General features: G+C 37.3%; 1 protein-coding gene across 1 annotated transcript; it reads right to left on the reverse strand.

Annotated features, from left to right (window-relative positions):
• Positions 1 to 1,124: 1,124 nt before the first annotated feature.
• Positions 1,125 to 25,011, reverse strand: LOC128203068 (nucleolar MIF4G domain-containing protein 1-like). The gene is made up of 15 exons (XM_052904327.1): positions 24,756 to 25,011; positions 18,892 to 19,023; positions 18,282 to 18,426; positions 17,989 to 18,051; positions 16,534 to 17,410; positions 15,382 to 15,581; positions 14,509 to 14,630; positions 12,876 to 12,969; positions 12,363 to 12,480; positions 11,131 to 11,243; positions 10,333 to 10,458; positions 8,537 to 8,664; positions 6,799 to 6,963; positions 3,435 to 3,566; positions 1,125 to 2,772 (listed from the first exon to the last, which is right to left on the reverse strand). Exons 1-15 carry the CDS (start codon positions 24,948 to 24,950, stop codon positions 2,494 to 2,496), a joined length of 2,889 nt encoding a protein of 962 aa, XP_052760287.1. The 5' UTR covers positions 24,951 to 25,011; the 3' UTR covers positions 1,125 to 2,493.
• Between the last annotated feature and the right edge of the window lie 350 nt (positions 25,012 to 25,361).

Raw genomic sequence — 25,361 nt, forward strand, 5'->3', positions numbered from 1 at the left:
CTGGTCAGTCTATCTACCATGGAAGCTCGATGGTCCTAGGCCAACAGCTGGTCAATCTACCACTGAAGTTTGATGGTCCTAGGCCAACAGCTGGTCAATCTACCACTGAAGTTTGATGGTCCTAGGCCATTAGCTAGTCAATTTACCATTGAAGTTTGATGGTTCTAGGCCAACAGCTGGTCAATATACCACTGAAGTTGATGGTCCTATGTCAACAGCTGGTAAATCTACCACTGAAGTTTGATGGTCCTAGGTCAACCTACCACTGAAGTTATTTGGTCCTAGGCCAACAACTGAAGTTTGATGGTCCTAGGCCATTAATGGTCAATCTACCTCTGAAGTTTGATGGTCCTAGGCCAACAGCTGGTCAATCTACCACTGAAGTTTGATGGTCCTAGGCCAACAGCTGGTCAATCTACCACTGAAGTTGATGGCCCTATGTCAACAGCTGGTAAATCCACCACTGAACTTTGATGGTCCTAGGTCAACAGTTGGGTCATCCTACCACTGAAGTTATTTGGTTGTAGGCCAACAACTGGTTAATCTACCACTGAAGTACGATTGTCATAGGCCATTAGCTGGTCTATCTACCTCTTAAGTTTGATGGTCCTAGGCCAATAGCTGGTCAATCTACCACTGAAGTTTGATGGTCTTAGGCCAACAACTGGTCAATCTACCACTGAAGTTTGATGTTACTAGGCCAATAGCTGGTCAAGCTACCACTAAAGTTTGATGGTCCTAGGTCAACAGCTGGTCAATCAACCACTAAAGTTTGATGGTCCAAGACCAACAGCTGGTCAATCTACCACTAAAGTTCGATGGTCCTAGGCCATAGCTGGTCAAGCTTCCACTGAAGTTTGATGGTCCTAGGTCAAAATATTCTCAAGTTAGTGTGCGTTTCATGAGAATGTTTACCTTTGACCTCAAAAGCAATTTAGGAGTCATCTACTGGTCGGGGGCAACCTACCACTGAAGTTTCATAGTATTAGGTTAAGCCGTTTCAAGTTATTTTACAGACAAGATTTGGTCTGCCAATTGACAAACATGTACATATTACTGTCAGTCCCACATTTTCCTAACTTATGTGCAACTGTTTTTTTTTTTCAAAAATAAGTGACATAATATTACACATATGGGTTTATTTTATTTCTAATTGCAACATTTAGTTCATAAATCTAAGTTACATATGATGCGAAAAATGATAAAACATTCTGGTACACATTCGAGTGTTTTACCAAAATGAATTAATATAATGTGCACGCAATACATTTTATTCATTTTTCTTTTCAGAATGAACTAGCTGCCAAATTGAACGTGAAACCAGTGCAGACACTTTGACAAAATGACACAAAATCAGTGATTTACTTGTAAAATTAATTCAAATAAAACACTTAAAATCTCATTAATTTACTTGTCTACGAGACTGAACACATATTTGTAAAATGCCATGTATCTATTTAGTATTGACTCTTCAATGGCTTAATATCATTTCTTACTAGGCACAATTTTTAACACAATAAGATAAACTGACATTGATGGCATTCTTAAATTAGGTGTGCCATGGACATCTATCCTTGCTTATACATACTGGGACCCTCCTATAAACAATCATATGTTATGATCATTTGTTTTCATAGAATTTAATATCATTTACTCTAAAAAATTGTTTGACTGGTCACATGGACAAGGTAACTGTAGTTTGAATTTGTAAAACATTTTCAATTCAATATGTGACTTATTTATATGTGATATTTAACAAAATTACTGCATAATAGGATATTTTTCAGTTCCTTTGCTCCTATTAAAGGAGGACCTAACAATTAGCATTAACAACGTTAAAACTTTATTTGAAGGCTACATTGTATGAATTGCAGTATCAGAACTGTACTGGTACAGCAGTCTATGGCAAGAGCACAACTAGAGTATGCCAATGATGATCTGTTTTTCAGTTGAGCAAGTATTCTATCATGAACTACATGTATAGGCCTTTATACACAAGTACAAAATATCAATTTCATTCTGAGTATACGGGTCAAGATTTGTATAAATGTTTTCCAGGACCTTCTAGATATGGGCTTGTGGCCAACATGAACAGCACGAGGAAATTCCAGTTTCTTTATATGGTTAGCATAGTGGTTCCAATTTCAAAACCTACCAACCAGGCAAATGTCATGAAAGTTCCATTAATTTTGTCTTGAGTTTAAAATGTAAACCTTGAACAATAAAATAATTCCATTTTTCGTATATAAGCTTCATAAATGCAGTTTTCAAAGCTTTATTTTGATTGTTGAATAGCGTTTGTGTTTTGTTTGTTTGAAAACCCCAAAAACCTCCAAGCCAGATAACTCTTAACAGACAATGTCAGACTACCGTAAATCAATTTGGCAAGACCTGACAACTGACTCACAAGACAAAGGTGTGGCAATATCTTGACTTCTTTTGGAAATAAAATAGACCAATTAACAAGAATCTTAAACAATACATTTCCCACAATCACAATAACACATGGCCCTTCCCCCGGGTCAATATCCTCTCCACCATTTCCACCCTCTCTATCAACATGGGGCTCTTGGGCTCTGACTTCTTCCCTTTCACCAAGAAATGCTTCAGAAACAGCTTTAAGCCCTCATGCAGTGGCTTCAGTTTGTCAATGTGCGCGATCCTTGTGAACACTTCTTTCACGTTGTCATCAGGGTGTTCCAGAAGTAGTTCTGTCATGAAATGTTTCATGAACCTCACCATGGCTTTGTCCAGGGTCCCAAACTGGACAGTCTGAAGATAACAAGTTGGTTTTATAGTAGTAGATTGTACAGTCATTTTCGTGACAAATTGAGTTTTTGACTTTGGCTCAAAACCCCATGAGGATATACATTTAACATAAATAAACCAACAATGAATATTTAGGATAAAGAAATGTTGACTACTGGTAGATCACATATAAAATTGGGACTGAAGTGTCTGTTGCCTTGCATTTCAACACAAAAATTGGTGACTCTTAAAGATATAAACAAAACCATTCAACACACAGTGTATGTTTTAGAATAAACAGCTCAAATTCAATAGATAGTCATGGAAATTGACTTAGGGCTATTCCATTTAAACACATAACCGCCTGGGGAAAGGCACTTTTAAAAAATACCATCCTCCTACAGAAGCAAATATACCCTTTCAGGATCCAAATTAGCAAAAAAAGCACCCATCCTTATACTATTTAAATAATTGCCTCCCCCCCGGATTATATGTTTTACTGGAATAGCCCTTAACAATTAAAAAGCAAACATAGTTTATATATGCAGTAATGAATATCTTTAATACTGAAACCACCAGACACCCAATGAGTGAATAGTTGAGCAAGATAAAACTTCTCTCGAAGAGCCATTAAACATACACTGATATATTACACAAAATATAACAGAAGATAGGGAGACACCTACTTTAAATACTGATAGAGACAGTGCCCCAGTGGACACCAGATGAGCCAGGAGTTTTGCAAGTTGGTCCCGGCTTCTGTCCAAGAGGCTTCCAAGCACCTTAAACTGGTCCCACAGGCTGAACTGGAAACCCATCTGAAATAGCGGGTGGTTAGATAAGTAAACATGTTCTTAATTCACCATTTATTTAATTTGTTCATTTACAGTAAATGAACTGTATTCTAAAAACAATAAATATAGATAATTTCCAATACTTTAAACTGTCAGCCTTGATGTTTTTAAGCTATTGGGCTTTAAGTGTTTAAACTCCGAAGCTAGGTAGGTCTCTAATGGGTTGTAATTTATTACCTGGGATGTCCTAGGATATCTACAGGACTTCAGATCTATGTAGGCCTAGAATGGGCTATATAACAAAGTAGGTCCTATAATATTCAAAGAACTTCAGAGCCAGATACACCTAGAAACGGCTATATTACCTGGCATGTCCTAGGACATTCAAAAGACTTTGGGCTGGTACACCTAAAATGGGCTCAATTACCCATTAGGCCCTATTCACGGAACTTCTGAGCAAGACAGGTGTAGAATGGGTTATATTACAATTGAACACCACTATTCCGAACACCGTTTATCCGAAATTATCGCTATTAAGAATTAATTTTTCGGTCCCAATTTTACTCCTTCTTTGTTTAACTTTATATTTGGTCTTTAATCCGAAATCGCTATTCCCAAATAATCGCTATTCCGAAGTAAAAATTATGGTCCCGATTTGGTATTTCACACCTATTTATCAATTCTTAATTCGAACCTGACCCTGTCATTGTTTTTCACACCTTACTTTGAATGCACTCGGGCATCGGCTTGAGGTGACAATGGAGCACAATTAGCGCTTGTTAAAGAATGACATTGATCACGTGTATGTTACAAACTTTTTATAAACTGTGCTATGTTTCAAATGCATACATGTGCCTTTTATGTTGTTTTAATAAAGAAGTATAATAACGAATTACTTGTCAATTATTCAACAATAAATCAACAAATATTTTTATATACGAAAGATAAACTCAAGCGGAGTGTATCGTATTGGTAATGTGTAACTGACAGTGCAATTTTCACGACTTAGTATTTCACATTATCTATGATTCACGAATGCTGTCATTTGCGGAAAATTATTAATCCGAAACACTGTTAATCCGAAGTAATTTGTTGGGTCCCTACGACTTCAGATTAATGGTGTTCAACTGTACTTGTTTCTTTTTTTATTTACATAAATTCTGGCCTAGAATGAGCTATATTACCTGGCATGTCCTAGGACATTAAAAGGACTTTTGGGCTGGTACACCTAGAATAAGCTATATTACCAGGCAGGTCCTAGGACATTCAAAGGACTTTTGGGCTGGTACACCTAGAATAAGCTATATTACCAGGCAGGTTCTAGGACATTCAAAGGACCTTTGGGCTGGTACACCTAGAATAAGCTATATTACCAGGCAGGTCCTAGGACATTCAAAGGACTTTTGGGCTGGTACACTTAGAATAGGCTATATTACCAGGCAGGTCCTAGGACATTCAAAGGACCTTTGGGCTGGTACACCTAGGATAGGCTATATTACCAGGCAGGTTCTAGGACATTCAAAGGACCTTTGGGCTGGTACACCAAGAATAGGCTATATTACCAGGCAGGTCCTAGGACATTCAAAGGACCTTTGGGCTGGTACACCTAGAATAGGCTATATTACCAGGCAGGTCCTAGGACATTCAAAGGACCTTTGGGCTGGTACACCTAGAATAGGCTATATTACCAGGCAGGTCCTAGGACATTCAAAGGACCTTTGGGCTGGTACACCTAGAATAGGCTATATTACCAGGCAGGTTCTAGGACATGCAAACGACTTTTGGGCTGGTACACCTAGAATAGGCTATATTACCAGGCAGGTTCTAGGACATGCAAACGACTTTTGGGCTGGTACACCTAAAATAGGCTATATTACCAGGCAGGTTCTAGGACATGCAAAGGACATTTGGGCTGGTACACCTAGAATAGGCTATATTACCAGGCAGGTCCTAGGACATTCAAAGGACCTTTGGGCTGATACACCTAGAATAGGCTATATTACCAGGCAGGTTCTAGGACATTCAAAGGACCTTTGGGCTGGTACAACTAGAATAGGCTATATTACCAGGCAGGTTCTAGGACATGCAAAGGACTTTTGGGCTGGTACAACTAGAATAGGCTATATCACCAGGCAGGTTCTAGGACATGCAAAGGACTTTTGGGCTGGTACACCTAGAATGGGCTAATTACCTGGTAGGTCCTATGACATTCAAAGGACCTTTGGGCTGATACACCTAGAATAGGCTACATTACCAGGCAGGTTCTAGGACATTCAAAGGACTTTTGGGCTGGTACACCTAGAATAGGCTATATTACCAGGCAGGTTCTAAGACATTCAAAGGACTTTTGGGCTGGTACACCTAGAATAGGCTATATTACCAGGCAGGTTCTAGGACATTCAAAGGACCTTTGGGCTGGTACACCTAGAATAGGCTATATTACCAGGCAGGTTCTAGGACATTCAAAGGACTTTTGGGCTGGTACACCTAGAATAGGCTATATCACCAGGCAGGTTCTAGGACATTCAAAGGACCTTTGGGCTAGTACACCAAGAATAGGCTATATTACCAGGCAGGTTCTAGGACATTCAAAGGACCTTTGGGCTGGTACACCTAGAATAGGCTATATTACCAGGCAGGTTCTAGGACATGCAAGGGACTTTTGGGCTGGTACACCTAGAATAAGCTATATTACCAGGCAGGTTCTAAGACATTCAAAGGACTTTTGGGCTGATACACCTAGAATAGGCTATATTACCAGGCAGGTTCTAGGACATGCAAAGGACTTTTGGGCTGGTACACCTAGAATGGGCTAATTACCTGGTAGGTCCTAGGACATTCAAAGGACTTTTGGGCTGATACACCTAGAATGGGCTAATTACCTGGTAGGTCCTAGGACATTCAAAGGACCTTTGGGCTGATGCACCTAGAATAGGCTACATTACCAGGCAGGTTCTAGGACATTCAAAGGACCTTTGGGCTGGTACACCTAGAATGGGCTAATTACCTGGTAGGTCCTATGACATTCAAAGGACCTTTGGGCTGGTACACCTAGAATAGGCTATATTACCAGGCAGGTTCTAGGACATGCAAAGGACTTTTGGGCTGATACACCTAGAATGGGCTAATTACCTGGTAGGTCCTAGGACATGCAAAGGACTTTTTGGCTGATACACCTAGAATGGGCTAATTACCTGGTAGGTCATAGGACATGCAAAGGACTTTTGGGCTGATACACCTAGAATGGGCTAATTACCTGGTAGGTCCTATGGTATTCACAGAACTTCTGAGCCAGGTAGGCGTAAAATGGGTTATACTGCTTCTCCTGCATACAGCAGCTGAGGATGACCAACACCATCTCCTGTTGTTGACTGGATTTAAGGCCTTGACGTAGCAGCTTCTCAAAGGCATCTATGTAGTCCTGTGTGTGCAATATCAATATAATCATTGATAGGTTAAATGGTTTAGTAATTGTTAATAACCGACACTAACCCCTGTTGCCTTCCAGACTTCAGGCCCTGATGGAAGAACTTCATAAACACATTTAGCTAGCGGACTATCCCTGTGTATATACATGTACATGACCAAGCCAAACTATTCTAATGCTCTTTGTCTTTTGTTGATTTAGCATTTTTTACCATCAGTCCCTCTCCAATTTCACCAGGCTGTGTCACACAGCTTTCGATAACTCAGACACTGTTGCTAGAAGTTCAAAACAGTTCAAATGTATTACAGTGGAACCTCACTAAACCGGATCTCCACAAAACCGGAATCCTCGGGATACCGGACTTTTTTCAGAGTCCCGATTTTCCCATTCTATTTTCAATGTAAAATAATCCCCACAATACCGGAACCTCGGAATTCCGGATACCGGACAAAAAATCGAGAAAATTTGTTAGTTGTCAACGTAATTTTACCTCGCAAAACCGGACATATATTTGTTCAAACATGTCAAAATGATTTTGTGTATTAGGAATTCGCGAATCGCGTGTCACTTTGTCACTTTGTTTTGACAGCCGATGCGTCGTTAAATATTGCACCTTTGATGTTGTGATAACTCGATAATCGATAATGATGATTGCGCTGTGGATTGACTGCCGCGCGGTAAATAAAGAACTAGAAACGGTTATTAAGTGATCATTTTGGAGCGTTGTTTTATCTAAAGACATCTATGAGTGAATCAAATTAGAGCGGTGCGTTAATTAAACTATCAAACATACTTAACAAGCATTAAATTACGCGAGATGTTTTATTTTTTTAGAATCGGAAAAAAAGATGATAATAAAAACGCAGAATTATGTTTATCACTTTTGCATGTGCTTTAATCATGTCTCAACCTCCGTCTAAAACTGTATAAACTGTATCTGTAATGTACATTGATATATAAATGAATATACATGTATACTCTATGCATTATTTCAAGTTACTTGAACCATCGTTGATGTAAAATAAATGTTATCTTTATGTGTTTTATTTTATTCCAATTTCCAACCTCCCTTTAAAGGTTAACTCAGTTAATATTTTGAGTAAACTTACTCCGTACATCAAATCCTCACTAAACCGAAATCCTCACTAAACCGGAAATTTTGCCCAGTCCGGACCTTGTCCGGTTTAGTGAGTTTTCACTGTACTTAAATAAAAAAGAGAGTGAGAATGGTTAAGGGCTATTCCAGTAAAACATACAACCTACAGGGGGAAGGCAATTATTTCAATAGTATATGGGTGGGTGTCTTTTTTCACTGATTTGGACCCCAAAAGGGTAAAATTGCTTCTGTAGGGGGGTGGTATAATTAAAAAGTGCCTTCTCCCCGGGGATTATATGTTTAAATGGAATAGCCATAAGTGATAAAGGTGAACGCCTCTCACAAAAGAGGTTGTGGGTTTGATCCCCACCAACCCCTGGAAACAGACTAAATCTGGTTTCTGTTACCTCTGAGCTTTTGTCACAATCAAGCTAAAAGTAACCAGAACAAACTAATACAAGACATTCTTACCTCACTGGTCATGATGATGTAAAAAATATTCCTCCTCAACTCTGTATTCATACGCTGTTTCCGTGCCAATTGCTGAAGCTTGTTGGAAACTTCCATGTTACCAAGACTGGAACTACTTTTTGAATCCCCTGAAAAAGAGAGGCCAATGTTGATTATTAAAGTTCAAGAGTGTTTCTATCTGACTTGTAATTGCCGTATAAACATTGACAATGTTCCAAAATTAGAGTGGACCAAAGTGCAGTAATCTTCATAAGGTTGTAGACTTGCAGACATATATAAACTTTCCTGAAAACTCCCCAATAAATAATGCTGAATTTATCATTTCAATAATTTTAAAACACAAGAAAATAATTAATTTTACTCAAATCACTGAATTCTACCAAATTTAGATTCAGGTAAATATAATAAATATTTTGAATCCTTGCCAACCCAGAAAGATCCAAACAGTCACCATTTTCCTTTCAGCTTCATGGTCAGTAAACCATGACTTGTATTCATGGGTTCATCAACAGACATACTTACCATGTTCTATGTTCAATGGTTCATCTACAGACAAACCATGCTCTGTGTTTAGTGGTTCATCTACATACAAACCATGTTCTATGTTCAGTGGTTCATCTACAGACAAACAATGTTCTATGTTCAGTGGTTCATCTACATACAAACCATGTTCTATGTTCAGTGGTTCATCTACAGACAAACCATGCTCTGTGTTTAGTGGTTCATCTACAGACAAACCATGCTCTGTGTTTAGTGGTTCATCTACATACAAACCATGTTCTATGTTCAGTGGTTCATCTACAGACAAACCATGTTCTGTGTTCAGTGGTTCATCTACAGACAAACCATGCTCTGTGTTTAGTGGTTCATCTACAGACAAACCATGCTCTGTATTTAGTGGTTCATCTACAGACAAACCATGTTCTGTGTTCAGTGGTTCATCTACAGACAAACCATGTTCTGTGTTCAGTGATTCATCTACAGACAAACCATGTTCTGTGTTCAGTTCATCAACAGACACACTTACCATGCTCTGTTCTCAGTTGCTCATTTATAGACATACTTAACATGTCCCAGTTTCAGTATATCATCTACAGACAAACCATGCTCTGTGTTTAGTGGTTCATCTATATACAAACCATGTTCTATGTTCAGTGGTTCATCTACAGACAAACAATGTTCTATGTTCAGTGGTTCATCTACATACAAACCATGTTCTATGTTCAGTGGTTCATCTACAGACAAACCATGCTCTGCGTATAGTGGTTCATCTAAAGACAAACCATGCTCTGTGTTTAGTGGTTCATCTACATACAAACCATGTTCTGTGTTCAGTGGTTCATCTACAGACAAACCATGTTCTGTGTTCAATGGTTCATCTACAGAAAAACCATGCTCTGTGTTTAGTGGTTCATCTACAGACACACTTAACATGTCCCAGTGTCAGTATATCATCTACAGACAAAACATGCTCTGTGTTCAGTGGTTCATCTACAGACACACTTAACATGTCCCAGTTTCAGTATATCATCTACAGACAAAACATGCTCTGTGTTCAGTGGTTCATCTACAGACACACTTAACATGTCCCAGTTTCAGTATATCATCTACAGACAAAACATGCTCTGTGTTCAGTGGTTCATCTACAGACACACTAACCATACTCGATGTTCAGCAGATCATCTGCAGGCAAACTAACTATGCTCAGTGTTCAATAGCCACTACACTCAATTTCTCACCAACCAACTCATTTTTTCTATGTTCAGTAAATCATCTAGAGACAAACCAATACCTACCATTCTCCGCATGTTTAGAATCTTTGCCATCCCAGGAAGACCCTACCAGCCACCATTTTCCTTTCTGCTCTGCATTCAATAGATCATTTACAGAAACATGCAGCTGATTGTCTCCAAAATGGCCACCTGTAATATACACATTAATACAAAATATTAATATAAGCTTATGATATTAGACCCATTTTGAAAGGTACTTGTTAAGGCAGCATGAAGTAATTCAAAACTTAACAAAGAGCTGATTATAAAAAGACACCCCTGGCAATCAAACATAGGATAACCTTGATCCAGATTTACACACACCAACTTAACTCACAGGTGTGTAAGCTGGAAAAAGTGAAAAAGGAGCACCAATCACACCCATAGTGGACAATCAAATGGTATCATTTTCTTTCACAAAAATATTCTTTAAGTTCCAACAAAGCCATGGATTTTAAAGCTATCAATCAATAGTTCATAAAGATACCAGTCGATAGTTCCTCCCAAAACCGATCAATAGTTCATACAGATACCATTCAATAGGCCATTCCGATTCCAATCAATAGTTCATTAAGATACCAGTCGATAGTCCGTTCAAATACCAATCAATAGTCCATACAGATACCAATCAATAGTTCATACAGATACCAATCAATAGTTCATACAGATACCAATCAATAGTTCATACAGATACCAATCAATAGTTCATACAGATACCAATCAATAGTTCATACAGATACCAATCAATAGTTCATACAGATACCAATCAATAGTTCATACAGATACCAATCAATAGTTCATACAGATACCAATCAATCTTACCTCTGATGTATGTTTTGATGAGTTTACGTAGATGGTCAAGATGATCGGGGTCGTAATTTGGGATTTTTCTCATGTTGTTGTTCCGGATAGCCATAATTACTTCCAACATGAACCTTCATATAAATAATACATTTAAATGGTTGGCATATATGGTCCTAGTTGTAAACTGGAAACATATTTTCATTGTTATGCTACATAGTTAAACTTGCCCGTATCAACAGTCAACACATAAGTAAAATAATCAAATTAAAAAAAAATTGTTGCCATTTGTAATATGTAAAGTCACGCAATTTAAAGTTTATTGGAAGTTATTACTTAGGTTTCAGATTTGGTTTATCTTGAAGCTGTTTTTTTCTGATTTGCCAAGATTAATCTTTATATTAACCTAGGGAAATTCTGATTGAAGTAGGTTCAAGATGTTAAAGACTTCATTTTGATTTAGTGAATTTATTTCAATGTAATTCAGTAGTCAAGACCGGGAAAATATGACCACAATCAGCTAGGCCAACATATCAAACAGACTCAGTTTCATTGAGATATCTAGAACGTTTTTTTATTTATGGCTGATGTTATTGCCCTGGGGACACCTACAATTCCCCTGCCACAAGAACAATCACAAGACAATGAAACATGTAAATCACACATTTTTCTTTGAAACTCCCAACAAGAAACAAACAAAAATTTAGTGTCTATCCATGACCAACCTGACAGGAAACTGTCATAACTACATGTAGTTTCATCTTGATTTCTCCTTAACTGTTCGTCAGATAGCCTCGCTAAAATTTTACGCTCTGCTACATTGAGTTCTATAATGGCTTAAGACATTTAGCTAGGAAAATTTCATAGTCTCGAATAATAAATGAGGCAGTTTTATTGGCGCCAAATGGGAATTGGTATCGAATGGGGAAATCAGGAATAAAAGCCAATGAAATTAAGTTGTGCGTTCTATTCTATATAACGTAACAAAACACATGTACAACATCATTTTTTTTTGGTTTTGAAGAGTGTAAAATTGTAACATGCAATTCATTGGAAGAAGAGTTTTCTCCTCAACCTCATATATATTCATGAAAACGAGATTTTGTCAGTCAATTTCTCTACTAATGAAGCGGAGTAAGGAACAGTTTCATGGTTGCTGACAAAGTTGTTGATAAGACAATATATAAGAAATGTTCTGCTACACAACATTCAGATATAACACTGCCCAATCCGGGTTACTGCTAAATGTATACCTGACTCTTGATTGGTCGGCTAGTTTTCCCCCCTCCTCGCCACTTGCCTTGGCCTGTACCTTCACAATGAAATCCTTGAGCTCACTTGGGCTGTCTTTTCGGAGAGTGAAACCAACATCTACAAGACAAATGTTAGTTAAATTGCGATATCTCCAGAGAGAAAGTCATTTGCTGGGTGGCAACAACAGTGGTTTTGGACAGTTTATTTCAACCCTTCAGAGTGTCATTAGTTACCATGCTTTTTTGGGAGCCTAATACGGCTACAATTTCATTGGCTGGTTGATGTATATGAGCCAGCCACTTCAGTAGCTAAATTTACATGATACGTAAAAGAATATGCCAAACCGCTGACACCAGCTTTTGGTTCTTTGATGTGTCGAGCTATAGATGTTCCCCATGATTTGAAATTCACATGGTGTATTTTTGCAGAGCAAAAACGGATATTTCTCAATGCTTCAAAACCTTCAAATGCTAAGTTAATTTGCAAACAGTAGGATAAAGAAAAATACTCACGTTTTAACAACAGCAGGATGAGTTCAATGTCTTTTTCTTGGAAGCTCTCAGTCAATCTGTCCAGCAGGTTGAATATCAACACACTGTCTACAACCTGTGTATGAGCAATGAATTGTCTGATTATCTAAGCTGAAACAATTGATATACTAACACTACCAACCACACATTTGTTGCATATTTTGCACATCGCGGCCATTTTTCCTTACCACAGACATTATCTCTCTAATCTAATTTTCACTATACCCCGCCATATAAGCATATCACCCAACACGTTCATTTCTATAATTTCCCCCGCCTTTCGCAGCCTTGAGTCAATGCTATATGCAGCTTTGCGAAGTGTTAATCAACAGTAATTAAGGTAGCCGTCTATTTTCTGAAGGCTTTTTCTTTGTTCCTGTCCTATTAATATAATTCTAGTCAGTTTTATTAAACTCTTACAAACTTGACCCGAGACGATTAGGGGATTTTTCAACACTAAAATGAGGCAAGAAGGCCTTCAATCATGCGCTGTGAATGCATGTTCAACCCAAGTCACTTTCAATCATGATTTTCCAAAAGTAACAAACATAACAAATCACATTTAATAAAACACTTGGCAAATTGGTATGTCTTTTTAAATTAAAACTATTTTGTTTATTATTTAAACACTTCCAAATACGTTCAATAACCTCTGCTCATCCAACAAAGAGGTGTGACAAACGAACAGAGCTACTGGTGCAAACACTTTCTAAAGCTGTGAAAGCCCTCTCGGAGGTATATTTTAGTATTAATTAACTTATTTCCAAAAATGTTTTTACAAACACTCAATATTCCAGCGACCTAGTTATCAAGTTTGTGGAATTAAATTGTTTACCCTCGCAATTGGTTGAAAGTCTTTCTGCGAGCACAGTACAATCTGTACCAACGATACCAATTAAAATACTTGCATATCACAATAAGCCGCATCGTGACAATGCTGTATGCATGTTTTTGAAAGTCTTACGCAGTAGCAGAAGATGAATGCGGTGATTATGAGCACCACCGCCTCAGCTACCATGGAATATATCCGCATAATTAACTGCGACGATGCATTCTCTGGTGCAAAGGAGACGCACTTTAGACAAAAATGGTGTTGTTGGTAGTGTACATGGTTGGTAAAATAGTTATACAAAATGCATATTAATAAGATTAACCCGCAGAAGATCCCTTTCACTTTTTTGGTTTTTCCTCTTTATTTTTATTAATTACATTTTTTTTTATCTCTATTGCCTACCTTGAAGTTGTAGAAATAACACAGAAGCTTGGCAACATTGTCTTCTGTTTCCTTATCTATTACTTACTGTTTGTTGACAACTACATGTATATGTAATTGAAGTTGTAGGGATCAACTAATTACGCCATTGAAACAATCTGTATGTTTACCCGCCCAATATTTCACCTCCATAGAAAGACTGTCAAACAATATACAATGTAAATCCTGAAAACCAGTGCCTACTGGTTGGTAATAGATCTGCATTTAAGTTGTAGAGGTGAGCCAGCATCACCATAACATTGACTGTTTCCCAGTCCCATCATTCAACTCCATAAAAGACTGTCAAACATTGTATAATGCAAGTACTGTAGATCAAAGCCCACTGGTTGTTAAGATACCTACCTTGAAGTTGTAGAGGTGAGCCAGCAACACCATAACATTGTCCATCTGTTTACCCGCCCCATAATTCACCTCCATAGAAAGACTGTTAAAGACCTTCACCAGTTCTTGAAGAAAAGCTGCTCCTGTGAAAGGAGAAATAAATCAGATTGAATTATTTTAAAACAACAGCAGTGCAAGCTCAACCCGTTCTCATTCATATCTACATGTAGCTCAACCCACTTCTTATTCATATCTAGCTCAACTCACTTCACATTCATATCTAGCTCAACTCACTTCTTATTCATATCTAGCTCAACCTACTTCTTTATCATTTTTAGCTCAACCCACTTCTCTATCATTTCTAGCTCAACCCACTCCTTATTCCTATCAAGGTCAACTCACTTCTTTACCATATCTAGCTCAACCCTCTTCTCATTCATATCTAGCTCAACCCACTTCTTATTCATATCTATCACAACTCATTTCTCATTCATATTTAGCCCAACCCACTTCCCATTCCTATTCAAAGAAGATGACCCAGGTGTATAACTTAAGAGTGATGAGGCTTGCAATATTATATGCATATTTCATACTTACAGGTGGGCTAGTTTTTAACTAACCTGATTTCTTATTTGTGGCCAGCATTTGTTTTGTTTTTCATTTTGTGCCAACAAACATGACAACAAGCTTTAACAAAATGTACCTGAACTTATCTATGTTAAAAACCTAATTCATTTTATATGTCTGACTGTAATAACTTAAGATTTCATAAGCTTTTCACACATTTATTCTCGACAATCATCACTGTACATAGATTAACCTAAAGTTTATTTCACATTACTACAATGACCTTAAATCTCAAGGTAATGAAAGTGATTCAAAATTCCTCCTTACCAACTTCCGAGCCGACATTTCCATGCAATATGGCGACCAGCATCATCAGCTCCATAGAAAGTCTGTCTGGGGTCAGCGCCACAGTTACACACGATGACCTCACAAACTCCACCAGTGTATCGCTTACATCTGCCCGGCTGTTGCCCAGATACAGCTCCTCTATCTGGCTGCTGATTGGCTGCATGTTTGCTTCACTCACCCTAGGGAAGGAGAAACATGCTTTAACCTACAAGCACTAGTAGAAATAAATGTTTTCACCAGTTTATTTGGTACGGCATCATCAATACATACTGGTACTGTTACATGAGTTACCATTTAAAAAAGATTACGAAAAGCTATAATGCGACCCATTGACAATTTAAAGTGTTTCATAAAATGTTGTATTAAATGGCAATGAATGTAGTCGCAATTCTTTTAATCTCAAGACACATTCTTCACCAAAATTTTACGATTTTATTCCTTTTTCGGTCAAAAGTTTAAAGGTAAATCAGTATTGCAATATGACATCAAGGTTACATTATATACATACATACATCTAGTGTTATGAAAGAAAAAACCTAATGGTTGTAATATCATGTTTTTTAAATGCCAATGCAAATTCTTTTCAAAATCTAAAATAGACAATGTAGCGTAATACATATCTTTACAAAAAACAATATAATTCATTTCACTGTCACCGGTCATTACCTGTTGAACGCTGTCGCTGATCATTACCTGTTGACCACTCACCGATCATTATCTGTTGACCACTGATCATTTCTTGCTGACCAATGTCATCCATCATTACCTGTTGACCATCACCGATCATTACCTGTTGACCACTGATCACTACCTGTTGATCACTGTCACCGATCATTACCTGGTGACCACTGATCATTACCTGTTGACCACTGATCATTACATGTTGACCACTGATCATAACATGTTGACCAATTCATTAAACTGTCACCGATCATTACCTGTTGACCACCGATCATTACCTGCTGACCACTGTCACCGATCATTACCTGTTGATCACTGATCATTACATGTTGACCATCACTGATCATTACCTGTTGATCACCAATCATTACCTGTTGATCACCAATCATTACCTGTTGACCACTGATCATTACATGTTGACCAATTCATTGAACTGTCACCGATCATTACCTGTTGACCATTCCCTTCAGCTGTTTATGCAGCTTCTCTAATTTCAGTTTTCTCTTCTCATCCATGCCCCGAGCCATCTGTAACCTCTTGCCAGGCGGCACATATGCCCCCTCTCCTCCCGCCGGTTTGTTGTCACGAACTATTTTACCACTGGAGTCCTTTAAGCGACCATAAATGTCCTCTTTCAGTTCATTGTTTTCTTCATTTGTATCTGCCTCATTGTCACCTTCAGGCCCATATTCTAAGTCAATAGCTAAATTGTCACCTTCAGAATCTGAATCTTCCAGCTCTCTCTTGGTACCTTTTATCATACCAATGTGAGCCATATCAACTTCATCATCTTCAGCATCCAAATCATCTTCTATCTCTTCACCCTCATTTATACTGTCATCATCAGATTCAAAAGTATTCTCAAACTCAGAGTCATCTTCCATTTCCTCAACTGCATCAGCATCATCACCACTACCATCACCTAACTCCTCAAATCTGACTTTCTTGTCCTTCTTTCCCTTCTTTTCTTTCAGCTTTTTAGCTGTTATCTCTTTAATTTTCTCTGCCAGTTCTTCCCACTTCTCTTTCTTATCAGCTGCCACTTCTTTACCACCAATAGCACTCTTTTGTATCTTATCAATGTTTTCACCAATATCTAATTCCTGAGTGAGCTCTTTCTTAGATTTACTTTTAATGTCTTGTATACTTTTGTCAACTGTATCACTGAACACTTGAACATCATTATCACCATCACTATCATGATCATTACCATCATCTACATCATCACCATGGTCATCATCACTGTAGAACTGTTCCATGTCCATGTGTTCAGCCTCATCAGATTCACTATCCTCTTGCAAACCAGCAAACTCATTGTCACTGTCCCCTGAAATGAAATATTTGATTTTATCCTGACCTGCAATTATAGTATGGCATTGCACATTGCCTTGTTTCCCCTTTAGGCACGTACATAAAATAAAATTTCTTATACATGCCTTGTTCTCTTAAATATGACTACATTTATTGCACCAGCGATTCTGTACCCAGATCAATATTTGGCCATTGCTGCGAGAAGGTGCATTGGAGCATTTTCAAGCATTAAGCCCTTTAATATGTACACAATGTATCTAAGAGAAAGACGATTATACTAATTTTTTTAAGGTTAAATAATTGCATGAATTAAATGCTTGAAGTTTTTTCACTAAATTCTTCTCTCTAACCAGATTTTAAGAGCCAATTTTTCCCAAAAAAGACGACTATATAATTTAAATGATGCAAATGGGAGCCTGGCTCCACCAGGTAACTTGTGGGAGTTTGTATGTCAGAGCTGGTTGGAGTAGACCACTGAATTAAAATGCTATCTTTTATCTATGAATTGTAATCCCTTTAGTGGTCAATTAAGTGGTTGAATGACAGCCAGCATCATGGTTATTACCCTTTCCCCTGAAACCCCCACAGCCATACCTTCCAGTTGATTGTATTCTGCCAGAGATTGCAGTTTTTGTGGATCAACAACGTCCAAAATATCTATGAAGATTAGTTAAGAAAACACACATTAAGATTTCTTTCAACTTTCCTTCAACGCTTGATAAACACATTTGTTACTTGCACATTTGTCAAAAAGACAAAAAATAGACTTGTGTCTGAATCATTGTATCTTATTTTATCTTTGCAATTAAGAGTTGTTTTCTAAATTATCAATTGCCCCCCTGTATATGATCTTTTAACTTGTCCTTGGTTTGCTAAATAAAAGATACAATCCAATCCATCATTCATGAATGACTGGGGCAATGTGTCCTTCTTTTTCCGCTTGTTGAGTCCAAGTTTCTTCTCTAGATCCTTGATTTCCTTGTCATCCCACATCGTCTCCACCTTCTTCTCCTCCTGCTCCGCCTCTTGTGCCTGTCAACCAATCAAAATGCTTGAAATAGACTATCAAACCACTTGTCATCCCACATCCTATCCACTGTATTCTGCTTCTACTAGCTAGCCATTGCCATTCAACCAATCAAAATGCTTGAAATGGTGAACCACTGAACAGAATGCAAAACAATTCAAATTTTAATTAACAAATACAAACTGAAATTATTCCTTTATTTCAATAGGGTAAATAACATACTTCAAAAACAACACCCAACAATTCAAAACTTGGTTTAAATTGTTTTCATCCCTATATAATGCACCTCCCCTATTAAATAATAAACTGTTAGTTTCAATGTTAACATTACAGTCTGTTATAAATATTTCCAATCAGTAGTAACATTTTTTAAACTTTGTACAGTCATGTAATATATATCTATATATAAGATGCTACTGATAGAGCAGCAGTCATTATAGCAGAATTCACATGTCTTCAAGGATAGTTACCTCTTTTTTCTTTCTTGCCAGTCTCTTTTTGCTTTTCTTCTTCATTGCTTTCAACTTCTTTTTCTTTTTTTCTAATTTTTCTGCCATCAACTTGTCCTCCTTTGCTTTTTCGATATCCTCTTTAGTAGGAATCTGTCAAAACAGATAAATAAATTATATTAGAGGATTCAGTCAATATTCAAAACAACATATGTAAAATAACTGTTCAAGTGGATTAACAATATGGCGGGAAAAGTGTCTGTTTATTTGACAGATCAATCATTTGACAGTAGCTACATGCCCTGTTACTGAACTATTCGGGCAGCTGGTTCTTACCCACATGCACCAGTATTGAGAATTGTCAGCTGCTGTTTTTGGAATCGTATCATATGTTGCTAATAATATTGATTAAAAGAGATTAAAAACCAATCAATGACAGTTAAAATAATGTAGATGATGTATACAGGGTTCGAATCTAGACTCGCATACTCGCAAAATGCGAGCGACATTTGCAAATTGTGAGTGACTTTTATTCAAGCTCGCAAAATTCTGCAAGTGGCTTTTTCTAGACCACAAAATGTTAAAAGAAAAGTAGAATAAACATGAACTTAACTTCGCTACATAGTCGAGTGTAAACAACCTATAAGTGGCATGTTTACACTACCAGTAAAGAGAAGACAGAACGGAGTCACGCTCAAGTAAGTTTTCAAAAATAGAACAAATACGGAAAAAGCCGAGTTTTATCTCGAATCTTTCCGGGATGCTCCGAGGCGTGCATAATACAAAGTGAATACAAATGAAGTAATCACCTAGCTCAATCATTGGCTAAATTTAGCGCTTTCCCGCACTATATGTAAACCCCATCAACCTTTGAATATATCCGCTCAACTGTCAAAGTGAATAGACTTCGATATATTTTATAGCCCAAAGCATCCACGCTACATTTATGCACCAGTCAATTGTAACCTCCAAGGTCCGGGGGTACATGTATACCTGGGATAGCAGGAAAATGGGCCTTGTTTTTACCTTTCCGGTGGCCCCGCAGTGCCTGGTGAATGCGGTGGTTTTGTCCTCGCTTTAAATATAGTGGGGAATGGACCTTAACTAGGGTCCCTGGGGTGCGGGGGCATTTGGCGGGGATTTTACCATCTGTTCGTCCCCGCAGGGCGGGGATTTTAGCCGGGGTTGGCTGGACCGAAAGTCAAAGTCCCCATTATTCCCCAGACCTGGGGGGGCCATGGTAACAATTGACTGTTGCTTTTATTTATTCTAAATTTATAATGTTATTTTTTTAATACTTATAGACTTAATCAGTTAATGAAATTTGTAGCGTGCTTGCCGAATGGGTATTACCTGATGGCGAGGGTAAATATACCCCCCTCAAAGTTAACAATGTCAAATTATTGGACAGCTTTGTTATCAAAAAGCGGCCAGCATCCGATGAGTCATCTGTACCCCCAAAAAGAATTTAAGCCATCAACAAGTTCTAGTAGTCGAGTCACTCAAGATTGATACTTTTTTATATTCATCATATGTCTTAGGTGTAAATATCTACTTTAATTAGACAATATAATAAGGAAATAAGAAAATAATAAAATTGCAAGTTGATTTTTCATTTTACGAGTTGCCTCAAAAAGCATTGGCAAAATTTTGCGAGTGCTCCTCAAAGTTAAATTGGAACCCTGATATATGTCTAAACAAATCAAACGTGATTTATTTTAAGAATGTTTTCATTTAAACTTTTTTTCAATGAAACAATTATCAAATTATCATCATATCATGATTGTCTCCAAATATTTATTTGCTCATAGTTAGTCTTAAGTTGGTTACTGCCTCATCACCTTAAACTGTGTGACCATCAATGTTGTTACTGCCAAAATATGAGCTATCACGGTGCTTGTTACTGCTACCAACAGCCATAATTGTGTGCCTGCAGCCTGCTGATGTTCTTACAAAATTGTGTTCGAGGTCTTGCTAACTGCTTCCATTGCCAAAAATTTTCATCATATGTCTGAAGTAGCACTCCATTTAAGGCAATTGTCCACTGCCCATGAAGTTAGTCAATAATGTATTATTTTTTTTGAAAGAATGACTTTATTATAATTCTAATCTTAATAATAACAATTCCAAAATTATTTCTCTTTAATTTAAGTTTAACTTTATAGTATCAGAATTAGATGTTCTTAAGATTGTCAATAATGCAGTTCTTTTTAAAAGGCCATAAAATGTACCCTCAAATCATTTCACTTCATTTATTTTATTGCATTATAAAGACCTAGTGTACGGTTAATTATTACACATTCAAAACATGTTCTTCTTATTCTTATATGTTTTTAAAGGTTTGTGAAACAAGAGGCCCAAAAGGGCCTATGCTCTACTGGCATGGCTCTTGTGGTCATTTTCAATCCAGAGCATGTACGTTTGAGTAATAGGCAACAAATATATAGTTCACTTTTAGTGTTTGGGTTAGCTGAAAACGCTGCACGTTCAACATCTGAGGACAGGAAGTGTTGTAAGCAGATTAGTTGCATGAACTATTTTAGTATGTGCCAAGTAAAGGTAATCTGAGGGTAAAAAATATTTGCTTTCAAATCTGTACTCATCGTCAAAATTTCATTTCTGTAGCTTTAAAAATAAAGTCGGTCAAAGGTCAAAGTCAAGGACATCCGAGGACAACATTAATGCTTGTTTGCAAAACTGTTCACATGGTCAAAATTTCATTACTGTAGCTTTAAAAATTAATAAGTAAGTCAAAAGGGGTGGGGCCAGCTTTTGCCCAAGGGGCATTATTTCAAATGTTTTTAATTGCATCATATGATGCTCCACAACAAATATCAAAGGTATGGGCCTTGTGGTTTGAAACAAGAAGATTTTGAAAATATTTCTTAAATAAGTCTCTAGGAAAATTGTGACACCCAGGGCAGTGCCAGTTTTTGACCCAAGGGGCATAATTTGAACAACCATGGTAGTGGACCACTAAATAAAGCGTTGTTCAAAATAGCAAGGATTTGCATAGTGGTTTCAGACAAAAAGGTTTTTAATATTTCCCGATTTAAGGGGGGGGGGGGGGGGGGGAGTCCGTACCTTACAAAGAAAAGAGAACTCTTCCCTGGCCTCCATCAACGTCGCCAAGGTCGTTTGCATTTGCCGCACTGGTCCCTTGACAATCTTCGTGGGGGGGGGGGGGGGGGGGGGCAGTAATGACCCCAGGTGCATAATTTGTACAAACCTTCACAAGCAAGTGACTTTACATGTAAACTTGGTTAAAAAAGACTTCGCTCATGTAGACTTGGCTAAAAATAGACTTAGCTTAAAATAGCATTTTTTATACTTTCAAGACCCATAATCCAGGCATGCATGGGCAGATCTGGTTGGTTTTCAAAAGGAACCAAGTTCTAATGGATATCTAAATACCCGGTACTGTTCAAGTTTCATCGAGATACAATCAAAACTGAAGACTGTATCATGTTCACAAGCAATTGTTTACAGACGAACTGATTTTTTTATACTTTCAAGGCCCATAATCTAGGCATGCATGGTCGGATCTGTCTGGTTTTCGATAGGAACAGAGCTCTAATGGATATCTAGATACTGTACAAGTTTCATCGAGATACAATCAAAACTGAAGACTGTATCGTGTTCACAACCAATTGTTTACACAATAGCATTTTTTTATACTATCAAGGGCCATAATCTAGGCATGCATAGGCGGATCTGGCTGGTTTTCGAAAGGAACTGAGCTCTAATGGATATCCAAATACTGTACAATTTTCATCGAGATACAATCAAAACTGAAGACTGTACCGTGTTCACAAGCTAGTGTTTACACAATAGCATTTTTTTATACTATCAAGGGCCATAATCTAGGCATGCATGGGCGGATCTATCTGGTTTTCAAAAGGAACCGAGCTCTAATGGATATCTAGATAATGTACAAGTTTCATCAAGATCCAATCAAAAATGAAGACTGTATCGTGTTCACAACCAATTGTTTACACAATAGCATTTTTTTATACTATCAAGGGCCATAATCTAGGCATGCATGGGCGGATCTGGCTGGTTTTCGAAAGGAACCGAGCTCTAATGGATATCTAGATACTGTACAAGTTTCAATGAGATACAATCAAAACTGAAGACTGTATCGTGTTCACAAGCAATTGTTTACAGACGCACAGATGCACACACTACGAACACATTACCATCGCATAAGCTCTTCTGGCCTTTGGCCAGTAGAGCTAAAAAACAGGGATGACACAATATTGAAATGAGAAATATTTTATGAGAAGTAGAGGTGCAATGATTCGCTCCGATGCATAAAAAAAAACGGTTTTAAATGACCCATTGTATCCGCATTCTAAGCATGTCACATTTGTTATGCGCCGTGGGATTGGTTAATTAATCTGGGATCTGATCAATAATAACGTTTCATTTTTACTTGCCTCATAACATGGCGTCTCCCTTATTTCAAGATGCTCTTAAACCACTAAAATCAAGAGTGTGGGCACATTTCGGATCTCGCAACTGATTGATAAAAAAAAAGCAACATATAAAACTTATTTCAATGACGTAAGTTATCCAAAGTATGGCAGCTCAATTTATCTCATGATGCAGCATTAGGAAAGGAAACACTCGACTGATGTGTTAAAATTTAAGTCCGTCAAATCGTAAAATTCGACATACACAGAAAAACACTTCACATTTATAATTGAAACTATCTGTTGATAAAATTTTAATGAATAACAAAACCATGTCATGAAGTGTTATTCATTTGAATATTATCAACAGTTTCGTTTATAAGTATGTGATGTTTTTATGTTTTTATTTAACTTTGTAAACAGAAAGTTTTGTTGATTAAAAAAAATTCTTGATGAAACACTGTCCCAGTTTTTCATAATTGCAAGGATTTAACAACCTTTAGATAAACAACTTCATATTGAATAGCAACAATAAGTAAAACATGAATCAATTAGAAAATAATCGAATCAACATATTTGATATCGGAATCGAATCAATTCAAGCTTAAAGTGAATCATTGCAGAAATGAGAAACAATTTTGTAATATTAGAGCTACTTTAACACATGATGTACAAACGCCCCTTATCATTATTTTAGACACACTCTTGATTTTAAGCTACGAGGCTTCAATTCTTATAATGTGATAAGGTCCTGTAAACCAAGGCTCTTCATTTTAGATTTTAAATAATTGATATTGACATAGATATGATCACTAGTCCACCTAAATGGCAGTCTTCGAGTCTTTTGTCGATTTTTTTTTACTATGGCAGACTCATGATGTCCACCATCACAGACAGTGACAGTGTCTCATAAAAATATAGTTGAAGTGTTGGAAAAAGGGGTAAACAAGGTGAATTGGCACACGTGCCATAGCGCTACATGGGAATGATGAAAATCCCCTGGTATGTGACCCAAATCCCCTGGAATTCTGGACAAAATCCCCTGGGGAGCCTTTCAAAAATATGGCATCTATGAGCAAGTATCCAGATATCTGTAAATCTGGGACAAATCTGATAGGTTGTGTACATGTATAAAAGGATATTCTTGGACCAGAATATATTTAGGTGAAAATAGCGACTCTAATGAAAAATTAAATCCAGTTTAGATCACTGTCAGACATATATTGAACAATTTTGTCATTATTTTTCAACATTGATGCATAATATTCCTTCGTCCAGTGTAAGATATATAATAATATAATGTCAAAATAATAACAAAAAGTAACCCTGATCGCTCATTATTTTAGCAAATATGATTAATTGAATTTCCGCCGAGGTTGACATTAATATTAGCAGCAGTATAATGAATAATCAAACGTCAGTTGTGCAACTATTTATAATATTATCACCATCCTTACTTTACAGACTTACAGGTAATCTCCTACTGTAGGCGTTTTTTCTCTCCTTTTTCTGCTGACGGTCTTCTTTACGTTTTTGTTTTCGTGACAGCTTAGGTGACAGAAAAGTCGTCTTCAATCCATGAGATTTCTCGAATTTCTTTTTACTAGGGCCTTCTGCTTTTGTTAAGGCCTTAATTTCTGAACGAAATCTTTCCAAATTATCCATATTTATTGCTAATTTACAGAGATAAACAACAGAACATTTAATTGCATGGTTTGGATATGGGCGCAGCCATATTGGAAAGGGGCTACTTGATTATGATCAGACAAATGGTAAACCAGTTGGAAGCAGAACATTTTGTAGCAGAGAATATAATCATTAAGAGCAAAGCTGTATTGTGCACGTAAAAATGCATAAAACTGACAGTATTAAGTTTTATAATTAATAATCTTAGAAGAACACCGTATTTTTTCACAAAGTTAAGCACTAGCGGATCCGGGGGGGGGGGAGGAGGGGTTCACCCCTTCAAATCCTTCAAGTTTACTTTTTATATCAATATCGCAGAAAAAAAAGAATCGAAATAAGCCCAAAATGCACCATTTCGGACTTGAGTTGTTAGAAAAATCTTGGGGAGTA

This window comes from Mya arenaria, chromosome 9 (genome assembly GCF_026914265.1).
Source record: "Mya arenaria isolate MELC-2E11 chromosome 9, ASM2691426v1".
NCBI lineage: Eukaryota > Metazoa > Mollusca > Bivalvia > Myida > Myidae > Mya > Mya arenaria.